Below are 22,581 nucleotides of genomic sequence, written 5' to 3'. Positions count from 1 at the left end.
GGAAGAAATATTTAAGAAAACAGAATTAGCTCAAAGTCCTTAACCTCATCAGAGTGGGCTCAAGGAGGGAATAACATACACATCCATTTGGGAGGAGTCATCTATTTAACCCTATAGGAAAGTAGGAGGGGAAGAGGATAAGGAAGGAAGGGTGAATGAAGGGAGGGGAGAGTGGGGAGGGGACAGTCAGCAGCAAGGAGGAATAGGGCAAAATAAGGTAGAAAATAGAGTAAATATCGATGGAGGGAAATAGTTATGATGATTGACTACAATGGCAAAATGTATGGTACCTACTCTGCTGGGCTATTGTGAAGAAAATTCTTTATCAAGTTTAAGGTACTATATAAAAGTTATGATGAACAAAACGCTATCAGAAAAACCTGGAAAGACCCACATGAACTGAGGCAGAGAGAAATGTACTGTATATAAAATAACAGCAATAGTGTAAAGATGATCTGCTGGGAAGCATGTGATTATTTTCAGCAAGGCGCAATGATCCAATATAACTCTGAAGGACTTATGAAAATTACAGTACACCTATAGAGAAAGAACTGATGGTATCTGGAAACAGACTGAAACATTTTTTTGACAACTCTTTAATCTGAAGTTTTGCTTTTATCTGTTTTCTCTCACAACCTATCTAATGTAGAGGTTTTCCATGACTACTCATGTATAACTTACATTGAATTGCTTGAGTTCTTGGGGGGGGGGGGGGAAGGGAGGGAAGAAGAGAAGTGGAACAGAGTTTTTAAAAATTGATGTCAAAATTTGCTTTTACATATATTTTAGAAAGTAAAATTCTAAACAGGATATATAAATCAGCTTTGTTCAGAGGCAGTTATTCCAGATTTTTAGTAAGAGGAGAATTGGGTTCAAATCCTGCCTCTGACCATGCCCATCACTTAATCACTTTTAGCCTTGATTTCATTGTCTGTTAAATGGGCCTGAAAAACTTCTATTACCTACCTCACCTGTTTTACCTCACAAGGTTGTTTTATAGGAATAAAATGAAATTGTGTCTGTAAAAGCTCTTTTCAGAACTTAAATGGTCCATCTCTGAAGTACTTCCATTGTTATATTTTTCCTTAACTGCTGCTGAATACACAGTTGAGAAATTTTGGGGTAATGACTATTATTTTTAATTTCCTACTAGTGACATCTCTTGACATGCCCATTGTACCCAGTACATTATCATTATCTAAAATTTGGCACCATCCAATATCTAATAATCGATACAAATCTATCCAACTGGACAGATTTGCCTACATGATTTGACAGAATATTCCACTTACAAAGCCTTGTTAAAGTATACTATCTTGGGGCAGCTAGGCGGCGCCATGGATAAAGCACCAGCCCTGGATTCAGGAGGACCTGAGTTCAAATTCAGCCTTAGACACTTGACGCTTACTGGCTGTGTGTCTCTGGACAAGTCACTTAACCCTCATTGCCCTGCAAACAAAAAGAAAGAAAGAATACTATCTTAACCTCATGAGTGTCCCAGAAAACCTAGGGTGAATGGTAATCATGCAAATGCCTAAACCAGAACACAAAATAATGTGCTTTAGTAAATAAGAGTTCAAAATGAATCTTCGTTAGAAGCTGTAAATAAAGACCATGTTTTTAAGTGTCATTTTTAAAAGCTTAAAAGTAAGCAACGTGGGGCAGCTAGGTAGCGCAGTGGATAAAGCACCGATCCTGGATTCAGGAGGACCTGAGTTCAAATCCAGCCTCAGACACCTGACACTTTCTGTGTGACCCTGGGCAAGTCACTTAACCCCTATTGCCCTGCAAAAAAAAAAAATAGTAAGCAACGTGATTTCAGTAGGACAAGCCAGATGTTACTATTAGTAATTGTATATTTGAAAAGAAACTTTGAAAGTGTTGACTCACTATTAGCCAAAGATTAATCTTCATTTAGAGTAGGGCTTCTTAACCTTTTTTTGTGTCATACATCCCTTGGGGAGTCTGGTGAATCCTATGGATCCCTTCTTATAAAAATGTTTTTATGTTCATAGAATTAAATACCTAGGATTGTAAAGGAAAACAATTATATTCAAATAAATGAATTTTTTTCTCATCCAAGTTCACAAACCCTCTGAAATTTATGGTTAATTACTCCTGGTTTAGAGTCAGGAGAGATGGGGAGAAATTTTACTTTCCTTTCTATAGGAACAAGAATGGATTAAATGTACAAAAAATAGTTCCTCTTTGTTTTGGATTGTCTGGAAATCACAGAGCAAGTTGGAATCCCAACTATATATTGTATATCAGGTTGCAAAAAAAGTTAACATTAATTTTCCTTGATACACATAGGCACATAACCAATCAGTAGTTTTCCTCCAGTCACAAAAAGGTTGGCTAGAATTTAAATTGTTTATTTTTGTGATTATGTCAAAGCTTTATCTCCACTCTATTTGGGTAAAAAAAAAAAGTAGTGTTGTACATTCTGACCACCAACATTCTCGTTGTTCAAAACATTCTTTGATTCATTTTCTAACCACAGAACATTGAAAGACCCAAGATTTAGTCTGATTAAATATGAACATTATTTTGCTTTAGTTATTGAACCAACTTAAAAAAGTTGCAATATACCTTAATGTTCACAATCCATCCTGCTGAATTCATAAAATCATTATTAATTCAGCTTTCTTTCTATTGTCACTTGATGGCACTTAGAGTTTTGACTACCATTAAAGCAACAGTTAATCAATGCAATTTATGCCTTGCCTGGTAATTGACATGAGGACATGGTAATTTTTCTTATCCCATTATTTTATTGATTGTTTTTTTTTTCTCTAGGAATCCCAGCAAATGCTTGGAAGGCTGATTCCTGAAAAACAGTTACTCAATGACCAATTAAAACAAGTTCAACAAAACAGTTTGCACAGTAGGTGTTTTGTTTTAAAATTCTTCATTCATCCTTCTAATTGGCCACCATTTTTTGAAACGTCAAAAAGAGACATTGAGAATTATTGGTCTTATTGATCATTGTCTTGGATTTTGTTCATGTCTTTTTTTTTTTTTTTAAACAGGAGATTCACTTCTTACACTTAAAAGAGCCTTAGAAGCAAAAGAGCTTGCTCGTCAGCAGCTGAGAGACCAGCTGGATGAAGTTGAGAAAGAAACTAGATCAAAGCTACAGGAGATTGATATTTTCAATAATCAGCTAAAGGTAACTGTTGTATGTTTGTATATGTGTGCTCTCCCCTTTTCTTATTTATCTGATAATCACTCTGTCTTTTAATCCTGGGCAGTAAAATTAATTAACCTGATTTGTCAACTTTTGTAAAAGCCTTAAAAGAGAAGGGAAAAATCCAAATTCCTTATTTTTCCCCTATGGGAAAGGATGTGGAGGAAGGAAAAAGGGGGAGAGAGAAAAATGGAGAGAGGGAGATAGCAAGGAGGAGAGGGAGATGGCAAGAAATATTAAGATTGAGTGAGAGAGACAGAGAGAAAGGTAGAGAGAGGGAGGGAGGATGGGGAGAAAGGGAAAGAAAGAAAATACAAAATGAGGAATGAGGACGGGGTGAAAAACAAGTGTGGAGAGGAGGAGGATTGATCTGAAGACTCCTTTGCATTTTTTAAACTAGGACTGAGTGAATAGTCTCAGGTAAATTATGAATCAGTAATCTCAATTTGATTCTGACCCATTTTAAGAATTATCTTAGTGCCCAAAAGTTGACTTTTCACATAGAAATTGAACTCTCCCAGTTTGTGTGTTTTAAATGCCATTATAATGTGGCTTTGTTTTCTATTCTTTACTAAGATTTTTTTTCTGCTACATCCTAACTTTATGATGATTTCTGAGTGTAGATCTTTGATTTGTTGTTTTCATTATGTGGTCTTTGCTTCTTTGTGGTAAAAATGCTGTATGGTTTGTTATATGTGTACTTCAAGAAAAAGCAGAAGCTACTAAACACTGATTAAAGCAATAGTGATTCAAAAACAGCTTCTTTCTGATATTCTCCTTCAATTTAATGTTGTTTTAAGGTGCTTTAAGAATACTAATTGGTTTTATGTGGCTAACTTTGCAATGTAGTCTTTCTCTCTCTCTCTCTCTCTCTCTCTCTCTCTCTCTCTCTCTCTCTCTCTCTCTCTCTCTCTTTTTCTGAGAGACAGGGGAGGTTAAGTGACTTGCTCAGGGTCACCCAACTAGTAAGTGTCAAGTGTCTGAGGCCGGATTTGAACTTGTGTCCTCCTGAATCCAAGGCTGGTGCTTTATCCACTGCGCCACCTAGCTGCCCCTGTAATTTAGTCTTAATTGATGTCCTATGAAGAAGGAAGTATAGTTTGTAATTTTATATATAATTTGAATGTAACTGGAAGTATTATTGCAAATATTTCTATTCTTTTTTTTTTTTTAGTGAGGCAATTGGGGTTAAGTGATTTACCCAGGGTCACACAGCTAGTAAGTGTCAAGTGTCTGAGGTGGGATTTGAACTCAGGTACTCCTGACTCCAGGGCTGGTGCTCTATCCACTGTACCACCTAGCTGCCCCTCTATTCTTTTAAATAACCCAAATCTTCACTTTTTCATGAACATATTTTGAAGCTACCTTGATTCAGACATGAAATTAATCAGTAGCAAATAACTGTCATTCTAATTTTCTCTTATCAAAAATAAATCTTAGGGGCAGCTAGATGGCACAGTGAGTGGAGCACTGGCCCTGGAGTCAGGAGGACCTAAGTTGAAATCTGGCCTCAGACACTTAACACTTACTAGCTGTGTGACTCTGGGCAAGTCACTTAACCCCAACTGCCTCACAAAAAAAAACAAAAAAAAAACCCCTTAGATGCTTTTTAATTTGTCCTTCATATTCTTTCAATTTTGAAATCCTCAATCAAGGCCTGCCTAGATATTTGAGTATGAGACCTAGTGTGACCCTTCAAATATATTTACATACTTTCTGAATTGTGCAAATCCAAACAAAAAGACTTTAAGAGAAATGTATCGTGACTAAGGTTTTGTGTGTTTTCACTTATTTCTTTTGCGTCCTTATGTGATAGATTCCATATATGACTATATATATATGTGTGTGTGTGTGTGTGTGTAATTATGTAAATGTAATATTTATGTAAATGCTCTGCAGAAAGTTGGCCTCAGAGCCAGGAAGACCTGGCTTCAAATCCCAAATCTGATTGCTTTTGTAACCTTTGGCAAATTACTTTAACCTGTTATTATTGCTCTAGTCAGTTCTCTAAGACTATCAGTTTGAGAAAAGGTGCTTCCCTACAGTACTGACAGAAGGAATTTCCTCATCTGGGATTTTGTTTTGTCATTGAAATTACATATTTTAGAGGTATGGCTATAACTTTGCCATCTCCCTAAAAATATAAGCAATGCATAATCCTAGCCCTAAATCTCTTTATGAATTTAACTTACAGTTAAATGAGATAATATTTCTTTGGGAGCTGAGTGTATTTTAATGGTCTAATGGGATATGAACTAGTAAGAGTGTGATCCACCTTTTCAATTACATTAAAATAAAGATTTGTACTATTGCTTGGGTTATCTGGAGACATAACTCAATAAAAGGCAGATGTAAACAAGTGATATCTTAGTGGGCCCTTTTAGAAACATGCCTAGAAGAAACTAGACATTAAATTAATATGGAGATTGAAGCTCCTTTACACCTTCCAAGCCTTAACCCTTCTGTCACTCCTCTTGTTGGCACTGAACTCTTAAATGGAGATAATTCATGCTGCATATGAAAGGAACTGATACTGAATTCATTGTGAAGCTATCATATACTATGGTTGTTTTCAGATATTTTTTAACCAGAACCTTTTATACTATGCACCCAACTTTTTAGATGCAATCAGTCTGTTTTCTCAATAAAAACAGTCTAGCTCTCCCCCACCCCATTCTTTTTGTCTTCAATACTTGACTGAAGCTATGATCTCATTAATTTCCTTTAAGATCATAACCCAGCCACTCCTCCTTCTCACATAATCTATGTCCTCTTGTATCTCTCCAGTGTCTTTGGATGACCCATGACTTTAATTCTCTGGAGACTGCTATTTCTTGACTTTCAGCCATGAGCAGAAAAATACTGATATTTTTAAAAGATGAGGATTTGTCTCAGTGAGAAACATAAAAAGACTGGATAATTTCTTTCTTTCTTTCTTTCTTCCTTCCTTCCTTCCTTCCTTCCTTCCTTTCTTTCTTTCTTTTTTGCAGGGCAATGGGGGTTAAGTGACTTGCCCAGGGTCACACAGCTAGTTTAGTGTCAAGTGTTTGAGGCCGAATTTGAACTCAGGTCCTCCTGAATCCAGGGCCGGTGCTTTATCCACTACACCACCTAGCTGCCCCCTAGATAATTTCTTAAATGGCAATCAGTACTGCCCTCCAATTCCTATTTACTTCTGAACCCAACTTGTTTTTTGTCCACAGTGTCTGTCAAAATATATGTACCAGCCAGTTCTATGGGTTTTCCATTCCTTTGGATGTTAAACTCTGAATGTGAGACTTCCTTCATCCACTTTTTTTTCCCCATTGTGGACAGTAAAGCCAAGTTATTTTATAGATTTAGTAGGTTCTCCAATGTTTCAGGGTTGATGCAGTTAACACAGTGTCATCTGCAAACAGGAACATCTGCAGCGCTCTGAGCATTAATAGGGAAGCTATCGTTTGAACTCTGTTGTCATCTTCCATGATAGCAAACATGTTTTTTGTCTTGTTTTGTTTTTGGTGGGGCAGTGAGGGTTAAATGACTTGCCCAGGGTCATAGGGCTAGTAAGTGTCAAGTGTCTGAGGTCAGATTTGAACTCAGGTCCTCCTCAATCCAGGGCCAGTGCTTTATCCACTGCACCACCTAGCTACCCCTAGTAGCAAACACTTTTGCTGAACATCTACCCACCTGTTTTATGCCTCACAATAATAATAATAATAATAATAATAATAATAATAATAATAATAAAGTTATCAAGTAAAGCTATCCTTATTGTTATACAATTGCATGGGAAATACCTTGTTGGAGGAGCACCTTTAAGGGCATATTTTGTGTTACTAAATTCAATATGGATTTTTCAACTAAACAATCTGCATAGTTGGATATTATATTCTTTACACCTTCTAATCAACCAAGATGTGGTCTGCTACAGAAGATCCTCTGCCAGACTCTGCCTTCCTTTTTCAAAACTTCATCTAAGCTTGCCTTCAATGCCTTTTTAGGTTGTTTTTATATTATGTAGATGTGGGAAAATAGGTATGATAGTCAGTAGTTATTGATCATTTTCTCACTCACTTTTGGGGGGGGGGTGTAATAATAAGGTCTGTGATTTTTTTCCCCCCAAGCATTTGATATTTTCCTTTCCTCTATCTTAAGATAGTCATTAAGCATCAGTAAACTTTTAATTTTATCACCTCTAGTATATACCATCTCTACATATACTTTGTTTACACGTTCTTCCTCTCTGTTTCATTAGTGCCATTTGTGCTGCCTCCACTATTACTGATGGAGGAAAAAAGGATTTATTATAGAAGTCTCGATGAATTTTTTGCATTTTTCATCTGTTACTTTTTTTCCTTCTGGTTTTATCCTTAAATTTCTTTGGGAAGATTTTGCTTAGTCGGTTCTCTTGCCAAACATTCTATAAATTTGTTTTCCTTCCATTGCACCTAGCCATTTTATAGTAAATAATAACAATAACAAAAATAGCCAACTATAAATTTATCTAGCACCTTTAGGTTTTCAGTGCTTTTTATGTGTATTATCTCATTTGGTCCTCACAACCACCATGAGGTAGATGCTGTTTTTATCTCCCATGTTACTGATGGGACTTGCCCAGGTTCACACAGGCAGTATTTAAGTCTTCCTGACTCAAAATCCGGAATGCTATCCACTATGCCACCCATCATATTTATGAAGTAATATTATTGACAATGATGGTTTTCCACCATAAAATTTTACAAACATATATACATACATAGACACACACAAAACTGGTATTGCCCATACTTTCAATAACTTACTGCTTGGGGAAAAAAATTCTTAATCTTTTGGTAGTCCAGAACAGTTTCTAGGCTTTGCTTTCCTCATTGTGATGATTGTTTTATATCAATTCAACTTCCTTGAGAAAAAATGTAATAATCATTTTCATGTGTGTTCTTTTATCCAATTCCTATCTGGTGCTATAGAAAGCTCATTTAAATAGTTTAGGTTGGAACAACCCCAACTGATGGCCATAGTTCACCTTTTTTGATTATTCTAATGTTGGTGTTGATTTTTATCTTTGCTCTAATAAATTGGTGGTCTGACTTTACACAAACAACTGGTTTTTTGTTTCTTACTCCTGAATCATGTGTCCTAATATATGTTTTGCCCTGTGCTTACCTTTGCATTGAAGTCACTAAATATTAAAGTATAATTGATTTAACTCAGGAAGCCACATCAAGTTCATCATAGAATTTCTCTACCTTCCCATCTTGAGCAATAGATGTCGACTCATGAGCAGCACTTCTCTTACTATGATCTTTTTGCAAATATCTATCATTAGCAGTGCGATACAAAATAACCAATATCCCATGAAATGATGTTTCAAGTTACCTTAGCTTGCAAAATAAAACCCATTCCACCAACTTCTTTCTTCTCTAAGGAGAATCTTTGATCCTTTCTTATAGTGCGAATTTAAAGATTATTATGATTTAGTTTCTCTAGCAATATTTCCCTTCTAGTAATATTTGCTCACTGACAAAGTTCTCATGTTTGGAGTTTAAGACAATCATTCTCAATACCTCTGTGTATACATGCTCCCACCTCTCTCTTACCACTCTGTCCTCATCACTGTAAAAGGAGAAGGAGGATACAGAGTTCTGAAGCCCATTTTGTAGTTTTGTTTGATGGGTTGCCATGGCCCAAATTCACCAACAAGTGGTTAACTCCTGATGATTATCCTCTTTGGATTTAATTGTTCTAATCATCTGAAAGCAAGCATAATTGGTTATTGAAGCTATTTGCCCTTTCTATACCTTTAACTTAAACCATTCCTTTTAAGTTTTCCCAACAGAAACTTCTGTATCATGAATACAATGTTTACAAATTCTAAGTACACCATTGGAGTGCACCTCTGTTGTGCTTTAGCACCTTTGGAGCACTTGATGAATATAATGTGATTACTAGTTACTTATCCTGATTATCCTTGTATCTTCTCAGTGAGATACTCAGCATTCTCCTCTCAACATTTCAAGGATCTGAGCCATCAGCTCTTGAGACTGTAGCCTGTCTTTTCATAAAGAGTCGACCACTAGCACTCTGTGGCTGGTTGGCCAGACTCAGCTAGGCTGGTCACTGGCATCAGCCCAGGCCCCTTTCACCAAGCCCGGACCCACAGCTTTTGTAGCTTTACAGCTATGAAAAGCGAGGACTGGAGATAGGAAGTGATATGGCCAGGATCACTTCAGTTCAATTCAGCAAGCTTTTTATTAAGTGCCCACTGTGTGCCAGTTGAATGTCATGGTTTATGGAAAATTATCCTTAGACTTAGAAACAACTGGATTGAAGCCCCACCTCTAGCACATTCTGGTTGTGTGACTTTGAGCAAGACACTTAATCGCACTGGGCTATAGGCACGTCTCTTAAGTCTCTCAGTTACAGAACAGTTGCTAGTCTGAATTGGTAAGAGTTTTATCACTTTATTGTTCAGTTGTTTCAGTCATGTCTGACTCTTTATGACCCTATTTGGGGTTTTCTAGGCAAAGATACTGGTGTGGTTTGCTATTTCCTTCTCCAGCTCATTTTACAGATGAGGAAACTGAGACAAACAGGGTGAAGTGTTTTACTGAGGGTCACACAACTAGTAAGTGTCTGAGGCCAGTTTGGAACTTAGGTCTTCCTGACTCAGGCCCAGCCCTCTTGTCTACTCTGCCACCTTGCTGGCCCAGTTTTATTACTATTGTTCACTGTACCAGTGAATCCATAGGTCCAAACCATGGCCAAGAAATATTCTAGGCCAGAGATAACAGAAATAAAAATTCAAATAGCCCCTGCCCTCAAGGTGGTTACATTAAGCTTAGGTGGGCAGAATTCTGTACCTAGGCATGCAAATATAAAATACGTTTTAAATAAATAAAAAGTATTTGGGACAAATGGAGTACTATTAGGGGTCTATTAGAGACCTTTTATAGGAGGTGGCCTTTATTGGAAGCAAAGGATTCTAAATGGCAGAAGAGAAGAGGGAAAGCATAGGACACAGCTAGAGGAGGTGAAATGTCATGTATGGAGAGCAGGAGGTAGGGCCACTTTAGCAGAAACATATAATCTGTCTGGAAGGATAGATTGGAGCCAGATTGTAAAAAGTTTGGAATGGCAGATCAAGGAGTTTGTGTTTGAGTTTTGGAGCAAGGATGTGACGTGGTTATGCTTGTGCTTTAGGAATATAATTTTACCAACTAGGTAATGGATTAATTGAAAAGAAGAAGCTATATGTGAGAAGACTGGTAAAGGAGACCATTATGATCGTTCAGACGAAAGGTGATAAGGGGCTGCTTATGGCATGAATGGAGAGTATGGTACAGATAGAAGAGATATTGAAGAAGTAGGATCAAAAAGATTTGATACCCGACTGGAAAATGTGAGGGTGGGGTGAGTAAGACTAAAGAGTCATGGATGGATTGATTTCAAGGGCTGTTGCTGGGTCTAAAAGGGGCTTTGTAGAATATTTAGAAGAGCCAGTCATTGGTAAAAGCAAGAAGCCCCCCCCCCCTTTTTTTTTGTTGTGTCTAAGGGAAAGCTTCAAAGGGAAGTCCATGTGGCTTAACTAGAGACCCCCAGGGGGGATGGGATGCAGCACCAAAAACGGAACCCATTAGTCCCTTCACACTAGGACTAGAACTAACACCCTAAGCTAGGGCAGCTATTCAATCCACTTAACCCCCTAACACTGGGTTTGGCAATTAATACTTTCAAAGTAGGACTGGGAAGGGGTTAGTTAAGAGATACAACCAGGCTTGTCCTCAGGGAGTTTAGAGTACGATGGTCTTCAAGCCATGGCAGGAAGAAAGCATACATTCTGGGTCTGTGTTCAAGACAGCTAGCTCTGCACAAGGATTATGATAGCTCCTGGATAGGTAGCCCAGGGGTTTGAAGAGAGGGGAGTGGTCCTGCTCAGACAGGGCTGATTGGTTTCATACCCCTGAGGTCACAGGCAGGAAGATACCAATCAGCCATGAAACTGGAAGCTTCTAGCCTGGAATGTTCCAAGTCTAGAAGTTTCCAGATATAGGGGTTTCCAAAAAGAGGCCAAGTATGAAAAGAAGGTGTACCAGTTGATCAAATGATATATTTGTAAAGCACTTAGCACATAGTAAATGCTATAGAAATGCTAGGCGTTGTTGTTGTTGTTGCTTTAGGAAGAGTCATGGCTAGATAGTTATAGGGATTTTGGACAAGCAAAGACTAGACCAGAAACACAACAGGCTGGGTTTACCCATATGCAGCTATAGCATGGGATACAGGACACAAAGGTATTCTTCACTAACCAAACAAAGTCAGAAAGTATGGATAGAACTGGATCCACAGAACAACATAGAACAGAAAGCAATTCCCACAATTAAGAAGAATTCTCATTATTCAAGCATTGTAGAAAGTCCCAGGCTATAAGTCACTTTTGTTAATTGAATATCGTTGGGAGTTAGAGTTAAGTTTCAGTTAAGGTGTCTTACTTGTCACTTTTACTTTTTGGAAAATATCATTTTCTGGAAAATATAAAGTAATTCTGTGTCATTTTCAGATCTTACATATTTAGCAACGACAATTTCTTATGGGGTTTTATGGGTTAAAGATTTTTGTGTGATTGTCTTTTATTGCTCACCTACTGTAGTAATACTCATAGCTTGATTCTATTTTCAACATTAGTATTTTCATTTTTTACATTTAGTTTTTATTTTATTTTTCTTAATTACATGTAATTTGGGGGGGTGGGGCAATGAGGGCAATGCCCAGGGTCACACAGCTAGTAAGTGTCAAGTGTCTGAGGCCAGATTTGAACTCGGCTCCTCCTGAATCCAGGGCTAGTGCTTTTTCCACTGCACCACCTAGCTGCCCCCTAATTACGTGTAATTAAAAAAATTTTTTTTTTTTAACATTTTGAATTTTAAAAGTATGCTTCAATCTGCATTCAAACTCCCATCAGTTCTTTCTTTGGAAGTGGATAGCATTTTTCATTGTTAAAGCCTTCATAATTGTCTTGCATCATTGTATTGCTGAGTGTAGCTAAGTCATTCACAGTTGATCATTATACAGTATTGCTGTTACTTAGTACAGTGTTTGCCTGGTTCTGCTCACTTCACTTTATATCAGTTCAAGTAAGTCTTCCTAGGTTTTTCTAAAAGCATTCTTATATAGCACAATAGTATTCTATCACAGTCATATATCACAGCTTGTTTAGCCATTCCCCAGTTGATAGGCATTCCCTCACATTAATATTATTGTTAATGATATCTGTGTATGTACATTATTCTTTGTCATAAAAATAATTGATATTTAGCTAAATTAATTTTATACACACACACATCTGAGCCTCACAACAACTCTGAGACAGGTACTGCAGGTTTTATTATCTACATTTTGTAGATGAAGAGACTGAAATTTAAAGGGGTTAAAAATGTCCTGTTTGGGGCAGCTAGGTGGCGCAGTGGATAGAGCACCAGCCCTGGAGTCAGGAGGACCCGAGTTCAGATCTGACCTCAGACACTTAACACTTACTAGCTGTGTGACCCTGGGCAAGTCACTTAACCCCAATTGCCTCACTAAAAAAAAAATTTTTTTTAATAAAAAAAAAAAATAAAAAATGTCCTGTTCATCATCACAGAGCTAGTAAGTATCAGAGGCAGATTCAGAGGTCCCAAGTTAAGCAGTCTATTCATCATACCATGCTTTCTCTCATTAGCATTTCAGATTACATTGGGCAATATGTTTAGGATTTGTGATTTCCAAGGCAGATGGAACCTATTTAAACTTTGGTTGATAAGTCTTAAAGAGTTGCATATCAGAGGTTAAACGACTTGCCTGTGGTCAAGGTAGTAAATTTCAGAGGCAGGACTCAAACGTACCTCTTCTTGATTCCAAGTCCAGTACTCTATCCACTATGCCAGTTGGCCTCTTATTAGTCATTTGGATTGTTCTTGCTCCTGCTGTTAAAGAGCTTTGCTAGAAAAGATGTTATCAACTATTCAGTCTTGCTTATAATTAATCTCATAATATTTATTTGCCGTATTTTAAATCTTCTTTGGGGGGGAGTGGGAAGGAGGGAAGTCATGTACTAATGACTTTAACACTAATTTTATAGTAAGCATCTTAATTCTTTAAATATAATCTTATAATGATTAAATGTTGAATTTAACTTAGCCAGAATGTTAAGTATTTTCATATAGCTTTTGGATAATTTGGAATTATATAAAACCAGTACAGTGTAACTGTTTCCTTAATATAAACTTTTAGTATAAATCATTAATTTCATTATAAGGTATAATAATCATATAGGTAGGAAGAAACACATAATATTTACCTATGTTTACCTCATTCAGGTTTTGAGAAGTATATTTGGGTTCTTGAAAAAGAAAAGCCATTCCAGTGATCAGGTTAAAGATTTTCCACCCCACCCCACCTTTTTGGTTTTTAAGCAGCCAAACTTTGACATTAACTAAGCTAGTCAGTCTAGACTCAGAGTTTTTGTTGATAGGGATGAAAATAGCAAGTGTTTATGATTCTGCTGACCTCAGCAGCTAACTCAGCTCAGTCAGCTAGCTCAGGGTTCAGTACAGGGAGAGAGGCCTAGGTTTTAGGACCTCTTACTTACTATTTGGTTCTTGTAGCAGAGGGTACCAGAAACAGAAATTATTACTCTTTCTTAATAGACCGCATTTGCATCCATTTTGGTATACATTTCTCTTATATGTTGACTAAGAGGCTCTGATATATATATATATATATATATATATATTTATATACTCACATATATGTGACTGATAACATATAAAACAGAACCTAGATATCTTTTTGTTTTTGTCACCTTGGATAAATATTTGAGGAAAGCAGCAAATAAAATTTTTCTCTGTGTGATTGTTTTATTCTATTTTTTTGGTGGGACAATGAGAGTTAAGTGACTTGCTCAGGTTCACAGAGCTAGTAAGTGTCAAGTGTCTGAGGTTGGATTTGAACTCAGGTCTTCCTGAATCCAGGGCCGGTGCTTTATCCACTGCGCTAACTAGCTGCCCCTGTGATTTATGGACTTTTGATACCTAGGCCAAGATTCTATAAATTTTCTAATATGTTGTCCTTAGTAACTCATTACTGGTTCTATCTTTAATATGAATAGCAAATTTTAACTTATTCATGATAAATACACAAAACATCCACCCAAAAAGTTTTACTCAATTCTGATTGAATAAATGTATGAATGAAATTATTTTTTAATGGCTATGTACGAATTACTATGCCAAATACTGAGGATACCAATAGAAAAAGTTAACTAGTCCCACCCCTCAAGGTGCTCATTCTCTGATTGGAATAGACAACAGCTGCAGTGTGAATGGAAAGGACCATAGGTCCTCTGGAGAACATTTGAAGGATATATTCTTGTATCTGCAGTTTACATTTTATCTTCATGGTTGTCCTACATATGAATGATACATAGAGATATCGAATGTGTGTGTGTGTTCCTTACATAGTATACACATAGGGATGAAATAATGATACTAGCATTATTGAAAGCATAAGATGTTATGTTCATTAGAAAATGGAACCAAATGCCCACTTTTGACATGTTTAGCAAATGTTTTAATTACTTAATTTAGCCTACTGACAGTCTAATGCTTCATTAGTATATCTTAAATAAAATGCATGGTAGCATAAACCCACAAATTTTGGGGACAGCTAGGTGGCACAGTGGACAAAGCACCGGCCCTGGATTCAGGAGGACCTGAGTTCAAATCCGACCTCAGACACTTGATACTTACTAGCCATGTGACCTTGGGCAAGTCACTTAACCCTCATTGCCCTGCAAAAAAAACCAACCCAAAAAACAAAACAAAAAACCCTCACAAATTTCCCTTTTAAAGACCTGAAAGTATTTCAGTTAAGGAGATCCAGTTATCAAATGAAACTACGTGTCATGTGTTATGTTTATGAGTTATGTCCTGGACAAGTCTTATCATGAACTCGTGTTGATGTTTGAGCATTTCTTTCTTGGTGTCAGTGGCAATGGAAGAGACAATGCTGCAGTGCCTGGCATTTCTCTTGAGCTGTGTCAACCTCTTAGACTCCTTTCTAAAGGTCTCCATCCCCTGCTCAGGCAGTGCACATCTTTCTCAGACTGAAATTGATGAACCATCTCCAGCTCTGTGCCATACACAAGTGCACAGTATTTAAAGATAGCATTTAATAAGAAATGCTAAGCCTTCTTTCTTTCTTTTTTTTTTAGTGAGGCAATTGGGGTTAAGTGACTTGCCCAGGGTCACACAGCTAGTAAGTGTTAAGTGTCTGAGACTGGATTTGAACTCAGGAACTCCTGACTCCAGAGCCGGTACTCTATCCACTGTGCTACCTAGCTGCCCCAAGCCTTCTTTCAAAGCTAGTAATGAGCATAGGCTCAATTAGTATTTTCTTGCCAAGTAATATATGTGTTGTTCTAAGCGCTGAGTTACAAGCTGGACAAGGTACTGTATGATTTAATTTTGTCTGTATAGCAGATTTTTTAGACAATGGCATTGCATTTTAGTAACTGTATAAAGAAATTGTACATGGACAAGAGTTACTATGAATATACTGTATTCACTATTTATGGAACGACTTTAAAATATAGTGCTTTATATAAGCAGAAGTTGAGAACTATCTTTACATGTAATGGAAAAAATAAAATACCTCATACATTAAAAAATATATATATAGTGCTTTAAGGTTTGCAAAACACTTTTATTTTAGTGAGGCAGTTGGGGTTAAGTGACTTGCCCAGGGTCACACAGCTAGTAAGTGTTAAGTGTCTGAGGCCGGATTTGAACTCAGGTACTCCTGACTCCAGGGCCGGTGCTCTATCCACTGCGCCATCTAGCTGCCCCTGCAAAACACTTTTGATCCTCACAACAATTGTATGGGGTTGGTGCCACAAGTATTAATTATCCCTATTTTCCAATGAGGAAACTGTGCCTCAGGGAGGTCACATGACTTGCCTCCCATTGTCACATAGCCATTGAATGTTAGAAATGGGATTCAACTGTGTGTCTTTCTTGATTCCAAAGCCAATGCTCTTGCCACACCATCAGGCATATACCAGGGTATGTTGTACTAGAGTATATTATATTAAAACTCTACTTGGATGATGTTTATTTCTTCTAAACAAATTTGACTCCTTTAGGATACTTGCAGAATTATTAACCATTATTTTCCCTAGTGTTGTTGTGTGAAACCCTTGGCTTCTTGAAGTTCAAAGGTTTTGGTCAATAAAAAGGTGCTGAAAATATAAATTAATCTTAGTCCTTTATAATGTCAATTCTACCAGTTAATATTAAAAAGAGAATGTAAGTTACAGTAAATATGCTTTGTGCTTAATTAAGGCTTTTATGCTCTTGGTTTCAGACTCTTGAGTTCTTGGCAGGCTCATTCATTTTGAAGGCAGTGAGAGGCAAAATGTTTAGCAACCAAGGGAAAAGAGAAAAGAGTTGGAGAAAGAACCACAGAGCAGAATGAGAAGTCAGGAGAAAAAAAGTGCATGCGAAGGGAAACAATGAAGGAAAGAAAAAACGAGGAAGAGGAAATGCAGACAGCAAGAAAAAAATCAGTGTGAATTTATATAACTAAGGTTTTTTTTTTCCCTATATTGAGTACAGTATATATGTGTAGTAGAGTTGTTTTCCCACAGTCCTAATTTGTTCAAGAAAAATTTTACATTAAGTAGTTTTTCCCAAAGCATTTATTTTTCATAGATTTATGTAGTGAAGTAATAAAATATATTTTGTTCTCGTTCATTGTACTTGTGATTTCCAAAACTTTCTCAAGGTTATTCAAATGTGGACTACTATTTAGCAATTACTATATAAATTTCTCCCTGGACATGATTTGGTTGACAGAAGTTATGTATTGGATTCTGTATTGTATTAATCATTTTCTTTAGAGCGATAATTTTTTTCAGATTGGTATAGTTTCAAAATATAAAGTAAAACTATTCTCTTTTTAAATTTAAGTCATTTACCTAAAGTGCCTACTTGATAAGTTTTAGAGTTTTACTCCAATAATAATCAATCATTTAAACATTTATTAAGCATTTACTAGCTCCTGAAGTACATGCCATGTACTTTGCCAAATTCCAGGATACAAAAAAAAAATGTCAAAGATTTCTTACCCTCAAGGATCCTACATTCTAATGAGGAGATAACTTGTACATATATTGGTATATACACACAAAGTAGATGTCAGACAGTCTGAAGGAGGAGGCACCAGCAGGCAGGGGACCAGGAAATGGCTTCTGCAGAATGAAAGAGGAGATGGATTATAGTATATGCAGAATAACAGACAGGCCAGTGTACTGGAATGGGGTAAGTGGAAAGTGATACTACGTAAGAAAACTGGAAGTGAGGTGGGAGGAAGGGGACAAACATTTATTAAAGCAGCCACTATGTGTCAGTCCCTATGCTGAGTGCTTTACAGATATCTCACTTATAATAGGTTAGGAAGGGGCCAGATGTGAACAGTTTTAAGTGTCAACCAGAGGACTCTGTATTTGATTCTATAAGTAATGCAGTGCCTCTGGAGTTTATTTTGAGTAAGGGGTGGCATGCTCAGACTTGCACTTGAGGAAATTCACTTTGGCAGTTGTCTAGAGGGTGGATTGGAGTGGTAGAGAGTGATTAGGTAGGGAGACAAGTATGAGACTGTTGCAGTAGTTTAGGCAAGAGGTGATAGGGGCTTGAATGAGGATAAGTTGAGTGTAAAGAAGTCGATATATATAAGACATGTATAGCTACAAATATTTGGCAACTGATGGGATCTGTGAATTTTGTAAGAATGAGGACTTAAAGATGACACTATGGTTGTGGACACGAGTGACAGGTAGCATGGTGGCCTCAATAGAAATTGGGAATTTGAGAAGTAGTGGGTTTGGGGCAGCTAGATGGCGCAGTGGATAAAGCACCGGCCCTGGAGTCAGGAGGACCTGAGTTCAAATCTGGCTTCAGACACTTAACACTTACTAGCTGTGTGACCCTGGGCAAGTCACTTAACCCCAATTGCCTCACCTTAACAAAAAAAGAAAGATAATGAATTGTTTTAGACTCGTACAGAATATCTGGTTTGTATGTCTAATAGGCAGTTGATGATATAGAGTGGAGTTCAGGAAAGGGATTAGGAATGAATACATAGATCTTGGAGTTATCTGCATTAAGATAATAATTGAGACTGTGGGAGCTAATGAAATTATCCAGTGAGAGAGTACATAGAGGGGATCCAGGACAGAGACTTGGAGTATGCCCACAATTACTGAGTGTGACATGGATGATGATCCAACAAACAAAATTGAGCCAGAAGGAAGAGAATATTCAGGAAGGAAGTATGGTCAGGAATGTCAAACACTGCAGAGAGATCAAGAAAGAGGATGCCATTGGATCTGGCAATTGAGAAATCATTGGGAGCTTCAGAGTTAGTTTAGTTTGGAGGAGATTTCGACATAAATATATTTGTTACTAACATGCCTAGAAATAAATGTATGACCAGGATAAATCTAAGACATTTCCTGTAAAAACCCTTAAAAAGTTAAATATATCTTAAATAAATCTACATAAGAAATCTTGATGTCTCATTTAAATATCAGGAGTATCATACATAGAAAATTATTAATTGGGACAATTTGTCTGTTTTATTTTCTTCTAATACAACCAGCATTCCACAAGCACCCTCTAATAAGGAAAACACCATACTAAGATCATACAAGGATGAAGTAAGTCATGATGCTTCACCTGTCAGGATTCAAAGAAAGAAATTAACCAAAAAAGGTTCCTTAGCGCATACAAATGTCCCATCCCTATAAGCAGTTTTCAGTATGTTTAGTCCGGAGCATTTAGGCATTGTTACTTCCCCAAAAGAAAAAAACCTTTCTATTATGGTATGGTATTATGTTCTTTATATTTTGATTCAGCTGTTATATCTTCACACTTCTATTATTATTAAATTCTTCAAAGAGAGACAAAAATTCAGTCAGAAAAATTAAAATATGAAAGCCCTGTACATTTTAGTTATTGAACAATTATTGATTGAACAGTTTTTTTAAATAATCTTCCATTATCAGTCAGCAAGTATTCATCAAGTACCTTTTCGGTGCCAGATACTATGCTAGCCACAGCAGATACAAGGATAAAGAGAGTGAAACAATCCCTGTGTCCAATGGGTTTACTTTCCAATGTGAGAGACAAGAAGTAAATATGAAATGTTTACAGCATTATGTAAACTTGGATTTAAGCTTTATTCTTCACGAGGAGGAAAAACCACACCATCACAAGTATTCATTTTACAGAGCATTTTAGTTTTGAAATGCAATGGATATGTGCTTAGGATAATGGTGAAAATCTCTCAATTCTTTAGAAAAATGCATTTTGTTCTGTTAATTCAGGAGAGAAACATGAAGTCAAATGAGTTTTAAAAACAAATTTGCATTTCATCTTGCTTAGCTAATACAGGAGAATTTTGCCCAGTTACCTTACTAATGTTTATCATTTAACATTCTGTACTAGTGGGAGAAATTTTAATATTAAAAGTATTAGAGGGCAGCTAGGTGGTGCAATGGATAGAACACTGGCCCTGGATTCAGGAGGACCTGAGTTCAAATCTGGCCTCAGACACTTAATACTTACTAGTTGTGTGACCCTGGGCAAGTCACTTAACCCCAATTGCCTCACTCCCCCCCCCAAAAAAAAAAAGTATTAGAATTTGAGATGAACAGTATTTAAGAGATGTAAAGAGCTCAAGGATGGGCCTAGTTCAGTCCTCTCATTCTATGGATGGTTCACTGAGGTCCAGGTGAGTTAAGCAATTTGCTTGAAGCCAGACAACTGGTTTGTGACAGACAATTTTGACTGGATCTATCTTCTGACATTCCTAGGTGCTATTATTCATTACTCCACACTTATTATGCTGCCTCTCCCTAGACAGCTTTTGTTCTTTCCCTTTAGGTGTTGTTTTCTTTCCAGTACTCAGCTCTAGAATAGAGGTGAACTCTCAACTGGAAAGCACCTTGAAAGATATTTGTAGTCAATGAGAACTTGTTTGCTAATAAAGCTAATACGATTTATTGGAAGACAATGCTCAATCTATTGGTTGTTGACAAGTAACATGTATTTCATTGTAGAGTAGAACAGATAGAACCAGAAGCACCAGGCCTATACATTTATTGTGATATTGCTTAACAAGTCTCTGACTAAAAATTCCTGTTGGTTTGAAAAAAATTAAATTCCTAGAGAGTACCACAAAGTGAGATATTGAGATTGATTCTCAGTAATTAATTTACTTACTCGTTCATTCCATTTTTATTTCAGTTAATATAATTTGGAGAGGTAGTATGGCAAACTACATATGGAATTAATAACTTTGGAAGTTGAAAACTATGTAATCTGGAGAGATCGAAACATTGTAATAAAGTGTGCCTTGGATTCTTTCACCAATGCTTTACTCTCTTCTTAGATAAATAAAGAAATTAATGTCCCTCAATTTGTTTGTCACTTTTTTGGAATTAATGGAGATGTCTACATTTGGATAATTTGGCAGTATATTTGTATGTGCGTCACTGAAACAAATTTAAAAAGAAGTCAAGGATTTTAAGTATGTCACAGAAAGAAAACCATGGCCATGTAGGGATAGAGCTGTTTTCATAAGTATCCTGTCGTAAAGGAGAAACTCTAAAATTCTTGCTTTTAACTTTTTAAAGTTATAGTTCTAGGTAATGAAGGTAATTTTTTTACTTATGTAAATCATTTAAATCTTTCAAAATTATGTTTCCAATCAATAAGCATTTTTCCCTCCCTCCCAACCTACCCCAGGCCATGGGGCGGGGTAGAGAAAACCTTGATTAAAAGTAAGAATACTCAAGCAAAACAAATTTTCATATTGGCCATGCCTCATTTTGCATATTTAGCCTATCACCTCTCTGTCAGGAGGTGAATAGCATTCTTCATAATCCTCTGGAATCATAGTTAATGAGTTGATCAAAGTTCTTTAGTGTTTCAAAATTATTCATTTTTACAATATTGCTGTTGTAGTTGTTCCCCTGATTCGTCTCACTTGACTCTGCATGAGTACATGCAAGTCTTTGCAGGTTTCTTTGAAACTGTCCATTTCATCATTCCTTACAGCATAGTGGTGTTCCATCACATCCACATACCGTAAACTTATTCAATCATTCTCCAATTGATAGATTCCCTCTTAGTTTCCAGTTCTTTCACACCATGAAAGAGTTGCAATAAATATTTTTGTACATAGAAGACTAATAGAAGATTTAAATCTTAAAACAAAGCAAAGAGCATAATAAAAATTTGTGCATTATAGGATGTAAATTCCTTTAGGGTAGACTTGCACTTTTTTACCTACTCTGGTCTTTGGGTCTTTGTATCAACCCAGCTTCTACCCCAATGCCTTGCTTATTGTAGGTACTTAAATGCTTGTTGAATTGAGTCGTAGATTAGTCTCTTTTTTACACTTTCAGATCTCTTTGCATTTCATTTTGAATCATGAAGATAATTCTTGCAGTAATCAGGTTGTCCAAAGAACTTAACTGATCATGTTACATGTGGCCAGGCCTTTTTGAATTAAGCATAGAATTGTGTTTCACAGCCTTTAGTATGAATGTAATTCCTTGGGACTACTGTCAACTTTCCTCTTCTTGGATATCTTAGATGTGGTATTTAAAACTTGTTTGCCTATTAATAGCAACAAAGGCATCCTGCAATGCAATGTTTTCATTGGCAAATGCTAGAAAATACAATATGGAAATAGAAAACTTTAAATAAAGATAGAGATATTTGTAGTTAATGAGAACTTGTTCACCAATAAAGTGTATTAGCTTTATATTCCTAAGATTTTTATAAGCTTGAAGAACACTTTCCATTGACATGTTAATATTTCAGAGATACTTTATGTTTATTTCTAATTGATTCTTAATTAATAATGACTCTAGTATCTGAATTTTAATTTTCCTCTGTGTTCTAGCCTAGCTGCAGCTGGTAACATAATAAGTTTGCAATAGGGAAGTCCTGAGTTCAAATTTGGCTTCAGACACTTATTAGCAGTATAACACTGGGCAGTTTCCTCAACTACAAAAGGAGGATTAATGACAGCACCTCCCCTGCTGGGTTGTTGTGAGGCTCTGATGAGATATTTATAAAGTGCTTTGCCTGGCAAATTGTAGGTATTATTTAAATCTTTCCCCATTCTACCTTATCACTTTTCCATATAATTAATGATGTAAAAGTAAAGACATGAATGCATTAAGACTTAACTAAGTTGTAAAGTAAACAATCCACAATGCAAATAATTACCTGATAGTATCTTTTGATAAGTTTATATTTTTATTTTATTTTATTTTTTTATTATTTTTTTTAGTGAGGCAA

At 36.5% G+C, this 22,581-nt stretch overlaps 1 protein-coding gene across 5 annotated transcripts in view; it reads left to right on the top strand.

Annotated features, from left to right (window-relative positions):
* Window positions 1-22,581, top strand: part of ITSN1 (intersectin 1) — a 300,395-nt gene that overhangs the window by 113,616 nt on the left and 164,198 nt on the right. For all 5 annotated transcript variants that reach the window (XM_043990543.1, XM_043990544.1, XM_043990542.1 and 2 more), the window contains exons 15-16: window positions 2,800-2,887; window positions 3,033-3,172. In XM_043990543.1, the coding sequence (XP_043846478.1) occupies window positions 2,800-2,887; window positions 3,033-3,172 (228 nt within the window). The remainder of the gene's footprint in view (window positions 1-2,799; window positions 2,888-3,032; window positions 3,173-22,581) is intronic.

The sequence above is a fragment of the Dromiciops gliroides genome, chromosome 3 (assembly GCF_019393635.1).
Source record: "Dromiciops gliroides isolate mDroGli1 chromosome 3, mDroGli1.pri, whole genome shotgun sequence".
In the NCBI taxonomy this organism is placed as follows: domain Eukaryota; kingdom Metazoa; phylum Chordata; class Mammalia; order Microbiotheria; family Microbiotheriidae; genus Dromiciops; species Dromiciops gliroides.
The sequence above is the reverse complement of the archived record's forward strand: the minus strand, read 5'-3'. Positions and strand labels throughout refer to the sequence as shown.